Below are 15,481 nucleotides of genomic sequence, written 5' to 3' on the forward strand. Positions count from 1 at the left end.
CCCCCCCCCCGCCCCAACATCTCTGTGTTGAATATAAAAATATATTATAAAATAATGTGTTCAGTATGCAAGCTTGAAGGAAACCATATGAAAAAAAAATCCCAGACAAAGAGCCCTCTGTGTTCCAACTGACCCCCCTCCCATCCACCCACCCACCGCCATCCTTCGTCTGCTTCACCACAGAGAGAGATGGGGGGGGGGGGGGGAGAGAGAGAGAGAGAGAGAGAGAGAGAGATGTAGAAGTTGTGGAAGCTGAAAAGAGGCAGTACACACTTGCTGTCTCACAAAGGGAGACCCACAGGAGCACAGGTGAGCTGCACACTAGTCCACAACTGCCAAACAGGAAGGAGCAGCAGATCCTGGAATTTTATCTGCCTTTGGCTGCTGCAGGCTTCGTCACCTGTGGCCCATTAGCTTCACGGGGTAAGAAACTATCTTTGTACATGAGAGGAGCGAAACTTTGAAATTCTTTGTTGGAGTTGATGACAAACATCTGTGGCTGCTGTTTCCCCCTCCGGTGTGCCCAGCTTTTGCAGAGGGGTGTGTGTGTGTGTGTGTGTGTGTGTGGGTGGGGGGGCGCTAGATTAGCGCTATGGTTTGAAATGTGAGCCTATTGTCCTCAGTGTTTGGACCTTGCTGTGCAGCCACGTTATATACTTCAACTCTCACTGTGTAACAGAAGAAGCCATGTGCAATTAAAGATCTGGCTGCTGGACCTGGATTGACTCTCATATATAATTAATTGCTTCCTGTTAGCACAGCAGGTGAGGCCTAAAAACTACTTTATAAAAGCCCAACTATGGGTTTTGGTCATCCATGTTGCCATGTCTACTGGCAACACCCGAATTTGCTCGAATGTGTCATTTTACATGGTACGGGTAAAGAGAGAACACATTTTGCAGGTTTTAAAGTGCTCAATTCGTTCCCCTTTGATGTTTAATAGTTTTCAGAGGATGAATCTGATGGGTTTAGATGCTTCCTCCCACTTGGCAGACGATCACACAGAAGTACTCCAAGTATTTACTTAGTGAAGTTCTCCACTTGTGTGCAAGCAGCATTGCAACCTTTTCCTCCCTCCTGACTGCTTTTGCACACTTCTTAAGCTTAACAACAGAAACAAAGGAAAAAAGCGATTATTCTCTGTTTTCTTTTGGAGTCTGCGCCACAAAATGTTTTAGTTGTCAGTCATCAGCCAACACAAGCTAGGGCATGTTGACTGTCAACCTCCTGGGGAATTATGAGTCAGGACTGCCAGGATTGGAGCGCGACCCAAAATTGTCCTGTAGAGGTTTGTCCTTGAACGGGTTGACTGAGTGAAGGAGAAAAAGGCTGGTTACAGCTGAATCAACTCTATATCACGTTAAAAAAAACCCCACAAACAAACCAAGAATGAGTAAATACAGGGATGTGCCTGAAACATATACACCCAGGACCAACAGAGGTAAACGGCTGAATGATGCATCTATACATTCACAGGGCAAAGCCAGGGGCAAAGTGATAATATGTAGATGCCAAACCCAGAGGGAAAATGTCTTTATTAGACATCCCATCTGATTACCACCTTGTCTTCTAATGTGCGATGGCAGGAAAAGCTGCCAGCGACCTTTATCGGCTTACTGTTGCTATGCGAGTCATGTTAGGAGGAGCTGAGGAAGAGCTTTATCATCAGAAAACGCTTTGATTACAAGCTAACAAGCCCGAGAGAGCCAGAGGGGAATTATATCCCTGGCTCTGATGATGAAGGTCCATGGGTGGCACAGGAAGAGAGTGGGAACTGAGCCTGACAGGTGGGCATGCACTGTGAAATACCTCCAAGGTAATTAAAGAGAAGCGGGGACAAGAGTGATGACCTCAGATCTCAGCTATGAGAAGCAGATAGGATCACTAGGAGGGAATATTACAAGGCTGAAAGAAATGCCAACCACAAATTTGATCCTAACAGGCTCAGACCAGTGGAAATAATAAAATGAACAGATGAGGATTTCAAGAGTCCATATGTCTGTGTTGTGTCATTTTAGTCACCCACATGTCTGCTCGTGTCAGTGTCAAATTTAATTCACATTTGTTCCTGGTCCAGTGCTTCATTAAAGAGAGCAATCGAGTCATATTTTAACGGATCAGCTGGAGGTGTAGCGTGTACCCTCGACAAGTGAGAAGGAACATCTGCAGCAGCAGTCTGAATGAAGAAATGGCAGCATGATCGGATGCTAATGGAAAGAGACGTCGGTGGCCACCATATCGATGCATCTGGAGACGCTCCGGTTCCTAAAACAATGGCGGCGTTCATCTGCTCATGTTTGACACCGTCACCCCTGCAGGCTTAATTGTGGAGGGCTTTGTTGTTTTTGTTGCGCGGGGAGGCGGGGGCACTGTTTTGTTAAGGCCAATTGTTGTCAGCGGCCAGTGAGCAGCGCCGTAACTCAGCTGCCACGCCGGCGAGGCATCAACTTCACAGGACGTGAAGATGTTCCCTCAGGGGTCCTCGGCCTGCGAAGGGTGGGCAAAAGTACATTTTGATGAGTAATTCGTGCACATCTGTCTGCACACCCCCTCACATGTGAGCTCCTGGGTAATTGCAAGTCTGAGGCAAGTCTGATCAAGAACATAAAGAAAACATCAATCACTGGTCTATCTTTACAAATTTACTAGTCAGTCATCCGTGTAACGTGACACTGCTGCACAGATATATATAAAAAATTAATCAAAAGAATGTCAAGTGCAAATTATGGTCTGTTCATGTCATGATGAAGGGATTGACTTCCTCAGTGTTCTGCATCACTTCACAAGCCCCAGGGCCCGGCAGAAAAAAAACACATTTTCAGCTTTACTGCTGATTTATGAGCTTAAAATCTTGAATTGTGGCTTTCCCATTGTGACTAGAGACAACACTAATTTGTCGCATTCAGACTTCTACTTCCTTTTTTATGCCTTATTATTTTACTTTTGTTTTAGACTCCTTTCAGCCCAACTGCGGTTGTGAGCCACATTTCCAGCAACCGAAATATTGACTTTCTCTGTTGAAAAGAGGCATTGATTTGAAATAAATCACTGGTCATGAAAACAGATGAGCCAAGGAGTGCAGCAAAGTGCTCTTCAAGACCCTTTTTTTCCAAAGCCGTCCTAGTTCATATGAACTCCAGACTTCCTGCTGGACAGAGGTCAAGCCCTCATGATGCTTTAGCCATTATTCCTCGACTCCTGTGCTCTTGGAACATTGCACAAAGAGAAAAGGAAAATCAGGCCTGCTGTTTGCCTCAGTTTAAAGAAATGAGTGCAGATATCACGCCCACGAAATATAGATACTAACATTTAATCATTGTCTTGCATTTTATCTCTTGCAGGTGCTTCTGGGCAGAAAACAAAGAGGAATTTGATAAAAAGCAGCAATTTCTCATCTTCTTATGTGCATCTTAGAAGTATCCACCAAACTTCCAAGGACTCAAACTAAACATTGGAAGACTGAAGAAACAGGAACACTCTTTCCACATTATGGTTACACTTTATAGAGGCCTCATCTGGGTTCAATCTTTGAGAAACAACACAGGGCACCAGAGTAAAGCAGTTTAAATTGAGTACAATGTTCTGAAAAGAGACCAGTCTCTGCTTTGACCTTTCAAAAGTGAAATGTTGCCCACATGCACCTAACAGCAGGAAGCCACCGTTTACAAAGCTCTCCCCTCACGTCACTGCAGAGTTATGATCTTTGAGATAAGGGGCAGATCGTTCTCTGTAAAAGAAAAATAATCGACTTGCTGGAGGTTGGATGCAGACGAAAAGCCTGTTTTGGTGACCAAAATAGCCGAGGAGCAAGAGGGGCAACAAGGGGTTGAGTGAGAGAGATGCAAATAGAGAAGACTCGAGTGTTTCTCAGTGCTCGCTGCCAGGTTTTTAAGTCAGCACAACAAACTTGTGCAATTTTTGTGGCAGTCGTCCATGGGAATGCACTGAATATGATTCTTCTGGGAGGTCCTATTAGATAGAAGAGAAAAAAAGAGGGAAGCAGGAGTGCAGAACGTTTGAGAGAAACATTACGAGAGAAGAACGATCACAGGAAGAGGCACCTCGAAAAGCCGAACTGCTCCTTCTCCTCGTTTGCCTGCTTTCTAAACCGCTTCTCCGACCGGTGGTATCAGGCACGGACACACAGTTTAATCTTCCTGGGACAGAAGCTTGAGCCCGCTGGGATGAAACGCTGAGGCTTCTGCCCACCGAGGGGTTTGTTTCTGCTGTAGTTTCTACTGTTTTCACAGAGAGTAGGGATGGACATGGAGCGGGGACACATGTCTGTCAAAAGAGGGGAGAGCTGGAGTCCAGGAGGACTCAGAAAGTCTTTCAGTGCAACGCGAACCACGCACCCCCTTGGGACAGACTGTAATGCACCATGGGAGAGGGCAGGATTCAACAAAGACGAGATGAGCAGCCGGAAAGCAAGTAAGAGTTTATCTGCTGTTTTCTGCCCTAATTTCGGGAGTGTGAGATGAGGCAAAGCTGAATTTCTAGCAGTTTGCTTGGAAGGCTCCCTCGAGACCTCAGCGCAGTACATTATCCTATCAGGAAACTGAAAATGGAGAGAAATATAGAAAACAGGCACTCCTGCCTCTTCACTGCAAATCAACAGACTGAGGTTCCCCAAGAAACATCTGTTTCCACGCCGTAAAAACACAAACTGCCCTAACAGCAATGGAAATGCAATTAAGCAGTACTGCTAAAGGCCAGTCTTAATATACAACACAGCCATTGAAGATAATGGGCTAACTTGTGGAAAAAGGCTGTTTGGGAACATTCTTTTTACTTTTATGGCCCTCGTCCTTACAAGAAATCTCTCTCTTCATAATGACACTGGACATTAAGCTGTCAAAGGGGAGTACAAAAATTTTAAAAAAGGCCCTAAGCTGAAAGGATAATGCCGTCTGTGCTGTGAGGATCTGTCAGATCCACTTTTCAAAGAGAAAATGTGTTCTAAAGAAAGGGCATGGTCATCACATAATTGTTGCTGATATACATCTGTGGTCTCTCAAGCTCCGTGTTGATGCCATCAGTCAGTACTCGCTAATTAAAGTCCTGAAATAAAGCACAGTTCATGAAAAACATCACAAAAGTGCCGACCAACTAGTCCGCAGGGACCTATTGCACACACAAAAGTAACAGTATGAGCCACGGGGCTTGGTTTCCACCTCTGAGCTGTGGTCTTTTATCCCCCCATGGGATCCAGTGAGAGTTTAGGTCACATTGAGTCCGGTAAGATCCCAGGACCTCTGTTAATCCATGTCTTTCCATACCGCTTCACACGTCACCCACGGGGGTCAGCGCTGTCATCCTGCTCACTCTGCAGCCATCACCCAGAGAAAGATAACATCCGACAACGTAATCTGACCTTTGATACACAAATGCAGGCTCGGCCTCCTGACTTAAACCCTCCTCGCTGTGGGGGAGTTTCGCTGTCGGCTCTCACCCACGCGGCGATGAGAGGATGGGACGGCCGCCAGAGGGTCGAGGGAGCAAGTTAGGAAGCTTGGAAAAGTGGGGTTGGGCATAGACATCTAGAGGCATCAATACCCAGGTCTGAGTGTTGCCTCTGCTGGAGGACAGGAAATTCCAATCCTGCCCTCGCAGGTTGGAGCGGTCCGTCCCAGAGGGTTCAGGGAGGGCAGAGGACTGGGTGGTGTGCACAGTAAACACAGAAACATCCACCGGGGCAGCAGAGGTCAGATGTTAGGTCTCTTCTAGTACACTTAATCTGGACTATCAGTTGTTTCCTCAGTCTAAAGACAGCAACTGACCACGCTTGACAGAGAGATTAGCTCCATGTTTTCCATGCTTTGATTGGACGCCTCCACAGGAGCGAAACACAGTGTAGTCAGTGTCAGAAGCCCTGAGCTCTTCTCTCAGAGGCATGTCTAATTTTTTTATAAAAAGATGCATTTGTGGAAACTGGCACATACGTGAAAGAGCGAAACAGAGCTGGCTGACTGTCACGCAGCCTCCAGTCTCCACTCCCACCCTCCCTGCCCGCCTGCCTGACTGCACGCTGGACTGCCGAGAAAAAGAAATCTGATCCTCAGTCTTGCTACAGAAAGAGGGTGTTGAGCTCTGAGTCGCAGTTAGATCGCAAACTTTGGTGGAGGCACTAGAAACCTGCAGCGACACATCAAAGGTAAGGCGAGGGCGATCCAGCAAGATTAAAGGCTTAGTTAACCGGAATCATTTAGATGTTTTAAATATGAGTTTGACCTTCCTGCTGTTGAGCTGGGGGGAAATGACTCAATACAGTGAGATGTTTATGTAGAGTGAGAAGTCTGTTGGGGGACCTTGACTCTGGGGTCATGTTTTTCCCTAAGTTTGATCCAAATTTTGAAGTCTCAAAATATGAAGAATGTAAAACTTATGACAATAAATATCAAGGCAGAAGTGACAACAACAAAACATTCACCTTTTTCTTCAAAGATCTTTTTCTAAAAATTCTATTTGAGTCAATCATGCGTTTTCCCTTCAGTGCGGCTCTTACTGGACTGTCTTTTTAAAAACAGAGAGAGAGAGAAATTAAACCTTGCTGACCTCTCACTTGAACATAGTAACCGTCCCACCGTTTAATAAAATGAAATTGCTTGTAACATGCGCCCCTATTTAAAAAATAAAATAAAACAATAACAGCTCATCATCTTTACATAAAGATTTATATTCTGCTTGTTTCACTGAGTCGAGCACGTCGTTATGCTGCTCTAAAGAGTGGGGGGCTTGTAATATTAACATGCTGGCTTGTCAGCCATGTATCCCTGTCACTTTCAGCATGATTAATTCATGCTCACTAAACATCACCATGAACGAAGCCTGTAATTAAATGCATGTAAACTGACTGCAAATGTTTATTATCCAAACAGTCTCCTTTTATGACGAGATCATAAATATATCGTATTCAACAGACAACCTGCAAAAAGGTATTATAATTATCATAACAGTTTGGTATAATCAGTGACAGATGAGAGTATTCCTTTGATTGGGTCATTGTTAAACCAAAAAAAAAAAAAAAAAAAAATACATACAGAATGAGCACAGGGACAATTGAGGCATAATTATTGTGACTGGCATATGATACTATCAAATGACGCAGACCATCTGGTCCATCAGTTTGGTAAATCCAAGAAAGACTCATCGTCGTGTCAGCTGTCTGAGATGACGAAGTTTGATGAATAATTTGCCAGATGTGTTATCACGAGGAGCTTGTATAACAATGCCCATCAAAGCCTCCATCCAATGCTCTCAGAGATTCAGATTTAGTCAGATTAACTGGGATTCGAAGCGTCGAGTGTTCGTTTTTCAAAACAGTAAAAAGGTCTTAAATTGGAGTAACACAAAGATTAGTAACAAAGAGAAACCAAAGACATGCTGGAAGCTCAGACAGGGAGTTTTCTGGGTGGTGGAGGAATGCTCAGGGAGGGACTACTGCAGATGGCAGAGGAAATAACTCTGTGGGCTGGAATGGGGCTCTTAAGCGCAGAAAAAAAATCTTGTGGTTTTAACGAGATTCTGCATCATCCTATGATTTCATGGCAATCATTAAAATGAAAGACAAGTTCTCTTGTCTCTGCAGGACAAATGCAGAACTTTATAATAACGCAAGACTACAGTTCTTCATGCTTCTCTCAATAAAATGTTGAGTTGAAGTAGTTCTTTGTCCAAAGCTCTGATCTGCTGAGTCAAGTGTCCACAAAGCTCTATTTGCTTGCCGGAGCAGCCATAATAAAAAAAGTGCCTCAAAGAAAGCAAAAGTAATCAGAGCCATATGGCAAAAACAGTTATGTGGGTTTTAAAGGGAATATTAAAGCCCAGACTTGTTGAAGATCTGTCGTTTTTGGTTGTCTCTATTTGTACATGAAAGTTCATGTGGTGGACTTAATTATATGCTGAGGGAGCTGCCTTTGTTGCAAAAGAAGGTTTGGCACATTGTTAAGTGTCCTTAAGTCAGAGTCTCTTTTATCTTTAATCAGATGGCTGACTGATGAAGTTGTTCCTCCCCTTTCTTTTTTCTTTGTTCCAGATTTGACCCGGAGTGCAAGTTTATCAGAGAAGGAGCTCAAAGAAGCTCGTGTCAGGAGTCAGATCATTGCAGCTCAGCTGACCATCCCGTCCAGTTCCAGCTCCAGGGGCGTGCAGCTATTCAACCGTCGCAAACAGAGGGTTGATGCCTTCACACGTGAAAGCTGTGGAGGGAGGTCAGAGGAGGACAGACCAGAGAATGTAAAAATCAACCCAACATCTATCAGTGTAACATGGGAAGGGAGAAACAGTAAGGGAAGCGTCAGAGGACAGGATTTTAAAAATAGCACCACCCAGCCACATTTGTCAGTTTCTGGGACAGTGCATTCACGTAACGACGTGGCGGACCGAGGTGAGGAATTCTACAAGCGAGAGGACATGGAGGTCATCCAAGAAAGACATTTCCTTCCTGTCAAGGAAGAGGAGGAAGAAGTGGGAGATAAAATCCACGAGGAACTTGAGGTCAAGGATGAGATTGCCCCTGAAAGTAGCAATGCTGATGAGGAAGGAGAGATAAAGGGGAGCCATCCAGGGCCAGTTCTCCCTGGAAAGGTTAATGGCTGTCACGGTGCATTTGAACCAGAGAGAGTGTGCGTGTCCACTTCCAAACAGACAAGCACAATCATCAATCGAACCGCCAGGCCTTTCCTGTCACCGCTGACGGTGCAGTCTCCAGAGGCAGGGTGTCCCGTCATGGACATCCCCCCTCCTCCGTCTTATGATACTCCCCGTCTCCCTGCTTTCACTGCTCCCCAACTTTTGGCATTCTCCCCTCCTCCACCACCACCATCCTATCCTACACCCCCTCTACCTGCCTTTACCAACCAGCCACCGCAGACCTACTGTTCCAGTCCACCCCCAGTATCGCCTGTGATGTCCCCTTCCTCCCCTCCACCATCTGAGTTTCCTGCTTCCATTTTATCCCAGTACCCACCCATGCCCAATTATGGTCCCCCTGCAGCTCAGTCAGCTTCAGAAAAAAGGACAACAACTCCAATAAAAACAGGAGTACTTGAGGAAAGTGCCGCTAAAAGAGCAACTAAGAAGTCGATGTTCACATTCAAAGAGAAACCAGTGGTATCTCCGAATCCTGACCTACTCTTGCTGGTGCAGGGGGTGGATGAAAGGAAGAAACATGGACATAAATCTGTCCCAGAACCAGCCTGTGAGGAAGAGCTATTGGCACTGGGAGCAGAAGCCTCCAACTTCCTCGCCAAGGAGGAGGCAAAGGTCGAAGATGCAAAAGCTCCAGAATGGGTATCATGTCTCAAGAGCTCCAGGACCCAACCAAGGCCCGAACACAGGCCCGAACAGACTCTCATCAATGTATCAGGAAAGGGAGCAGAGCTGTTTGCCAAGCGTCAGTCCAGGATGGAGAAATACGTCGTAGAAAACCAAGGTGGACAGATGCGCTCTCCATCTCCTACCATGTCTTTGCCTCCATCGTGGGTATACCCATCAACTATGCCTGGACGAGTCAAAGCCATTGTGAAAAACTCTGACGTTAGTGCTCAGCTATCACAAAACTTACAGGCCCAACAAGCAGCCAAACAACGCCCAAGACAGAAGACTAAAGCACCAGAACCAGCTGCAGAACCACCTCCTGTAGAAAACGGTTGCTCTAAGATAGAGATGGATCTTTCAAGCCACCGACCTTACCAAATAGACTCCAATCTCTTCATCATTAAACCAGTCATGGACCCCATAAGTACCCTACCCAGAGGAGCCCCGCACTCCAGAAACCTTCTGACCCAAGCTTTCTCAAGACAAGCTTCCTTACCTAACAGCTCTACTTTGAACTTTAGAACCCAGTGTACGTCACCACAGCTGCCTCTGAGTCCTGCAAGAGGAAGAAGAGAGACCGTGTCACATCCAGGCTCAGGACCACCGAGGAGCAGTTCTGCAATGTCTGCTTTTTCTCCAGAGAGAGTGTCCTCGCCCCGGTCAGGGGTCCAGGCACCAAGGCCTACATTTTCTGCCAAGAAATCAGGGATTGTACCACAGGTGTGGAGCCCTCCTCTCTACCGTTTTTAGGATGTGTGTTTATACCAGCAGGGCCTTTTGTGTAAAGTAGATTACATGGTTGGTGCATTTATTTTAAATTAGAGATAGAATTATTTTGCTGCCCTTTAGCATTGAACTTTTCCCACGCACGTATGATAAATGAAATATTGCTATCATATATATTGGAGATGCTCCTGGACACCGTGGCAAAATTGCTTTAATCTTAAGGGATTGTCCAGAGCAAAGATGTGATGTGCACTGGTTGTTAGATAGCACTGTTACCAGCATCACTAGTATGTTGCACCAATAAGAGATAAACTGGCTGCAGCATCATGTCAGAGTGCACCTTCAAATCCAATCACAGTGGTTACAGTTTAACTCTTAACCGGTTTTCTCCTGAATAACTGTCTAACATCACTAACAGTTCAAATAGGAATGTGCCTTAATGCAATTAGATGGCATCAGTGCCTACATACCTTAGCGGCTAAGCACATTAGTGCTGGAAAAACAGTTTAATTTTCAGGACATTTTGAAATATGATGGAAAACAACCTCGTACATTTTCCACTTTGCCTCCCAATACAGTGCATTATGCCATTTGAGAGTACTTGAGCAGATGGTCTGGCATCTGCTTTATGATCTTCAATTTGCAATTTAATGCTGCTCACTGACTGAGCAAGAACTCCTTTTATGTCACATATCTTCAGGGGAATTTCTTTGGTTTCCAGCATCATCTACCATACCTTTTTATGGTTGAGATGGAATTTCTTTGATGTTTCAAATCTGCAGGCTGCGTACTAACCGGCATCATGTGCCTTCATATAATGACCATTTTGTGATTTAAAACAAAGGTTTAAGAAGAATTCTACAGGCACCCAAATGCTCTGCTCCTTTACGTTCTCAAACTTTGATTCACTGCTTTCTTCTGTGTTTATTCTGTCCACAAGATTGTCTCTGATTAAAGCTTTCTTGTCTTTGCTGTGACCTCTTTTTCCTTCTTAAACTTCCCGACTTGACTGTTTTCTTTCCCTTTGCTCGTGTTCATTCGCTTACTTTCCTGCATTCCGTCTACCGAGCTTGCAGTCAGCACCGTAGGAACAGACACAACACGCATTTTGCACTATTTGTGTTCCAATCATTCCACCTCGGCTTTTTATTGTGCACTGAAATATTTGAGTAATGTGTTTTTGTATTAACACCTGACCTTTGGTCTTGGTACTCTTGAGGAGTTCAGACTAATGGGATGACCTTTGACCCCAACCCTTTTTTTTTAACCAAACCACACACTTTTCAATGAGCAACAACAATTTTTACAGACAATAATGTTTCAATATCTTATATGTAAGCTCCTTAAACTAAAAGCAGTGCTCTTCATGTCATCATCACAAATGTGGGCAGCGTTGATCTTCATCACTATGTGAGCGGCTGTTATTCGTGCCTCACTCGTGTAATTTCATATCTCTGCGAAAGGTGAGGCGCCTCTGAAAAACCAGATGATCGTAACCTGAGTGAGAGAGAGAAAGAAACAGAGACAGAAACAGAGAGAGAGAGAGAGAAGACTGAGCCAGTGGGAGCTGTTGGCAGGGGTTTGATGCAGAAAGACATGGAATAAAAGATATAGAATAATGACCTTGATCCCACTGAGGATCCCTGTTAGAGTGACTCCGCCGTTAAATAAAAATATCATTTAGATAGTACATTGGTTACTTATTCCATAATACTTATTCCATAAACAGTTCACCTTGGGGTAAGTTTTAGCTTAAATACTGAATGTGTAATTCGTGTTTCCATGAATCTCAACAATAGTTTTTGTGCTGATCCGACAGACACCGAAGGATTCGTGCCCATCTGTGAGTGAGACTCCAGCTCAAACTAGGACATCCGGCCTTAGCAAGTGTTTCAGCAGCCCAGAGGGGGCCACAGCAGCCTGGACTCCTGGTCACCGTCCCTCCACCTCCATCTCCAGCTGCCCAGCTGCTCCTCGCATGTCTTCGCCCGGTGGGCCCCGATGTCTGTCTCCTGAGGTGACTCAGACTGTCCACTTTTCTCCCGTCACCTCCACCACAACATCTGCGTCACCCCGGACGTTCGCAGCCGCCTCTCCTCGCTCTCCTCCTTGGGGTTCGAGATGTCAGTCACCGATGATGACCCAAAACACTCGGTCGTCCAGCGTCTCGCCCGTTCCTGGTTTCAGACCGTCCCAGACTTCAAAGACGGCTCCTTTTTCACCTCCCTGGGGTTCGAGGTGCCACTCCCCAACAAACCAGTCTCCCGCCACATTCAAACCGTTCCAAACCTCCACGACCACATCCCCATGCTCTCCTCCGTGGGGCTCCAGATGCCAGTCCCCGATGCCAAGCCAGAATGCTTCCCCTGTAATCTCCGTTTCCACATCCAGACCGACACAAACGTCTACGTCCCCGGCCTCTCCTCCGTGGAGTTTGCGCTCGCAGTCTCCAGGACTCTCCCAGACCAGACTGTCCTTCCCCGCCACTAAGCCCGTGCACACGTCCTCCGTCGCCTCTCCCATCCACACGCCAAGAGACAGTTGCTGCGTGTCCCCTGTGATCAACAGCCTCGACTCTAAAGCCAACCACCGCCTCCTGGCGAAGAACATCATCAATGCAGCCAAGCGTAAGAACAGCCCCTCGCCTGGAGCCTTGAGCGGCCACAGCCTCCCCATCTCACCTGTGGGGAAACCCAGCTATGACTGTCACCAGCAGCCCATCAGTCCCTTCCAGTCACGAGCACTGGGGGCCCAGTCTCCAACCTTTACCAGCCCCCCCACAACTCCAACACAGAGGATCTGCTCCCCAGTGAGGCTGTATAACAGCCGCTCCCTCACCGACTCGGACGCCTCCGTGGAGTCCGAGGACTCCGGCCACCGATCCCCCGGGCTGCAGTCCTACAACACCTGTCCCCGTGGCTGGGGGGGCAGCCTGAGGGTGAAGAGAAGTACCGTCTCCACCGACCTGTGAGGGCAGTCCCAGCAGGCGTTTAAAGCACGAACACATCTGAGGCCTTGGAAGCCGCTTCTGATGATTCTTCATTTTCAACGTTCAGATGGGTTACTTCTCTGTAACTTAGAGCGATCCTGTCGTATCTTAGAGTTATTATTGTTCTTATAAACTGACAATAACAGGCCTGTTATGTAACAAAGATGTTGCGGCTTGTATGCTTGTTACACCCCGAGACATCCCATGAAAATAACCAAAGATATAAACCTCCAACAATATACTGCTTCAATAGCACTGACTTTTTTTTTTTTGATATTTGTGCTTCTATTTAATGTGTTTTTATTTGGCTTTAAATATGAGTAAATCAGGATTAGAGCTTTGAATGTGCACGTGAATGTGGAAGAGAGGCTGAAGGTTTCAGGATATGTACATATGTTGGACTGTGTGGTGGGATGGCGCGATATTATCGGATCGTAAAAGTGAAAACAAGCCTTTAAATGTCTTTTTAAAAGACCATGTGACCAACATATGCCACAGAGGAGCAGTGCCAGTGCGTTGTTGTGGGTGGAGAATCTGTTTAGTAAATGTTGAATGAAAGTGTAAGAAGGAAGGTGATACAGCCATGAAAACACCCTTTAATAAAGGAAACAATGAGGTTACAACATATTTAAGGATCAATTAGCAGCTTAGTCAACAAGCATTAGCTGACTGTAATATTACTACTGCAGCCTCGTGTGCGAGAGCTGGTTCTGTCTTTTTATTCAACACAAACAACCTGTTTTACATCAGCGGTTCTTTAATCTGCTTTTGTGCACACTTGTAAACTCACATCTTTACTATTGGGAAGGCAGCAAAATGCCATTAAACAGTCAGAGGAAATGATTCCATTTTAAATTCAATCAGAACTCCCAAAGTCCAGTTTAATGACTGATTTGCACTTGATTTCCATTGATTCTGACGGCTCAGGAGGCATTTTAAACTATGCAGCTATAGAAGCAGCACAAAACAGAAGCAGATGTGTAACTATGTTAAAATGTCGTTTTTCACATTCCTCCGCTAACTGACACGTGGGTCAAAGGCATCAGCGCATTTTGGAACATGAACTTCCTGCGTGTCTCCTGAGTGACGGGGACACCTGTTCCGCCGTGACCTGTTTCCTTCAGCAGGATTAAATCTGTCCCGGTCTCGCTGTCACAGCTCGGTTTCAGACCCGGGTCACCTCTGGACCAGCCAAACACGTCCTCAAACAGAACACGACGGCCGCACATCAAAGTTTTGCCAGCTTTTCTCTTGCACGCCTGTCATCTGTTCCAGTTCAGCTCTTCTACCCTCGTGTCACAACTTGCCATGAATGCAAAATAAACCGTGATTATGCACCGAATTAAACGGTGTACCTGTTTTACGACCGTTATTATACTGCTTCCACACGCAGCTGTCCTTTTTAATCTCCAAGACAATGAATTTTCTAATGATACACAAATGAGGATTCAAATTATTATTCTTCCACTCTGTAGACACTTTAACAGTCTCTATTAATATTGTAAAATAATTGACATGCTATAGTTCAGCTGTCTGATATCCCTAATAAACTATAATGAACCTTGTGTTCACAAAGAGGTAATGCATTTATAATACTTATGCAGCACCAACACAGTAATGAAATGACTCACAGCCATTAATATTCATAAATTATGTAGCCTGTGTTTCTTTTTAGCCTCTAATAAATGTGTGTATGGTGGCAGCCCTTGCTTTTCTGCAGGCTATTAGTAGATGTAAATTACCCATTTTTGTGCCATCCTTCACTGTCCAATTTGGTCCATCTTATTATGGAGAGTGAAAGACCCCAGACAGGATCCGCCAGAGTGAAAAGGAAACTTGCCCCCCCCCCCCCCCCCCCCCCATCTATGGCAGGCTCATACACTGCCACCTGTAGGACAGAAGTTCAAATGCAGAAAGACAAATGTCTCAGGCGGTTTTGAAAGTTAGCTTGATGCAGCTGAGAAAGAAAGAAGAAAAATTAATTAAAAGTCCAGAAATGAGCAACACTGCAGCTGAAATTTGCTTTTCTTTCTCAGTAAACAGTGCCAACGCCATCATAATCTACAGTGCTCAAAAATGTGGTCGCAGCCCGCCAAATTGTGTAACCTTCACGCTCCAGCTCGGCTAAATGCTGATGAATTGCATCCGACAAATTCTGGTGTTTCTGCAGATTACCATCTGGATCCAGGAATGTTTGGATTATTCCTTGCCATTGTGAGATAAGGCCATTTTTTAGCATTATGCATATGATCACAGCCCCTTGGCCTGAGGGCTTTGATCATAAATCAGTGGGGGAAAAGTGTTAAAACTGTGCTTCACTTGAGATAAATATGCATCGTTTTATTTCACAGAACACACGCAGGACATGGCTGCGTGTCTGTCTGACGTTTAATAAATGCATCCACCCTGCACCAAGTGTCGGAACACGTGAACTCTGAATGCGTGGTT

At 45.5% G+C, this 15,481-nt stretch overlaps 1 protein-coding gene across 1 annotated transcript; it reads left to right on the forward strand.

Moving 5' to 3' along the window:
- Positions 1-267: 267 nt before the first annotated feature.
- synpo (synaptopodin) lies at positions 268-14,393 on the forward strand. Its single transcript, XM_011610829.2, has 4 exons — positions 268-423; positions 3,342-4,431; positions 8,036-10,038; positions 11,864-14,393. Exons 2-4 carry the CDS (start codon positions 4,260-4,262, stop codon positions 13,013-13,015), a joined length of 3,327 nt encoding a protein of 1,108 aa, XP_011609131.2. The 5' UTR covers positions 268-423; positions 3,342-4,259; the 3' UTR covers positions 13,016-14,393.
- Positions 14,394-15,481: the final 1,088 nt, after the last annotated feature.

Source organism: Takifugu rubripes, chromosome 14, assembly GCF_901000725.2.
Source record: "Takifugu rubripes chromosome 14, fTakRub1.2, whole genome shotgun sequence".
Classification (NCBI taxonomy): Eukaryota; Metazoa; Chordata; class Actinopteri; order Tetraodontiformes; family Tetraodontidae; genus Takifugu; species Takifugu rubripes.

What these genes read in the sequence shown, in the direction of transcription:
- synpo (XM_011610829.2), top strand. Translation starts at nt 4,260, where the DNA reads ATGGACATGGAGCGGGGACACATGTCTGTCAAAAGAGGGGAGAGCTGG. An exon ending in GATGAGCAGCCGGAAAGCAA is followed by an intron (nt 4,432 to 8,035) that starts GTAAGAGTTTAT and finishes TCTTTGTTCCAG; the next exon opens with ATTTGACCCGGAGTGCAAGT. An exon ending in AATCAGGGATTGTACCACAG is followed by an intron (nt 10,039 to 11,863) that starts GTGTGGAGCCCT and finishes CTGATCCGACAG; the next exon opens with ACACCGAAGGATTCGTGCCC.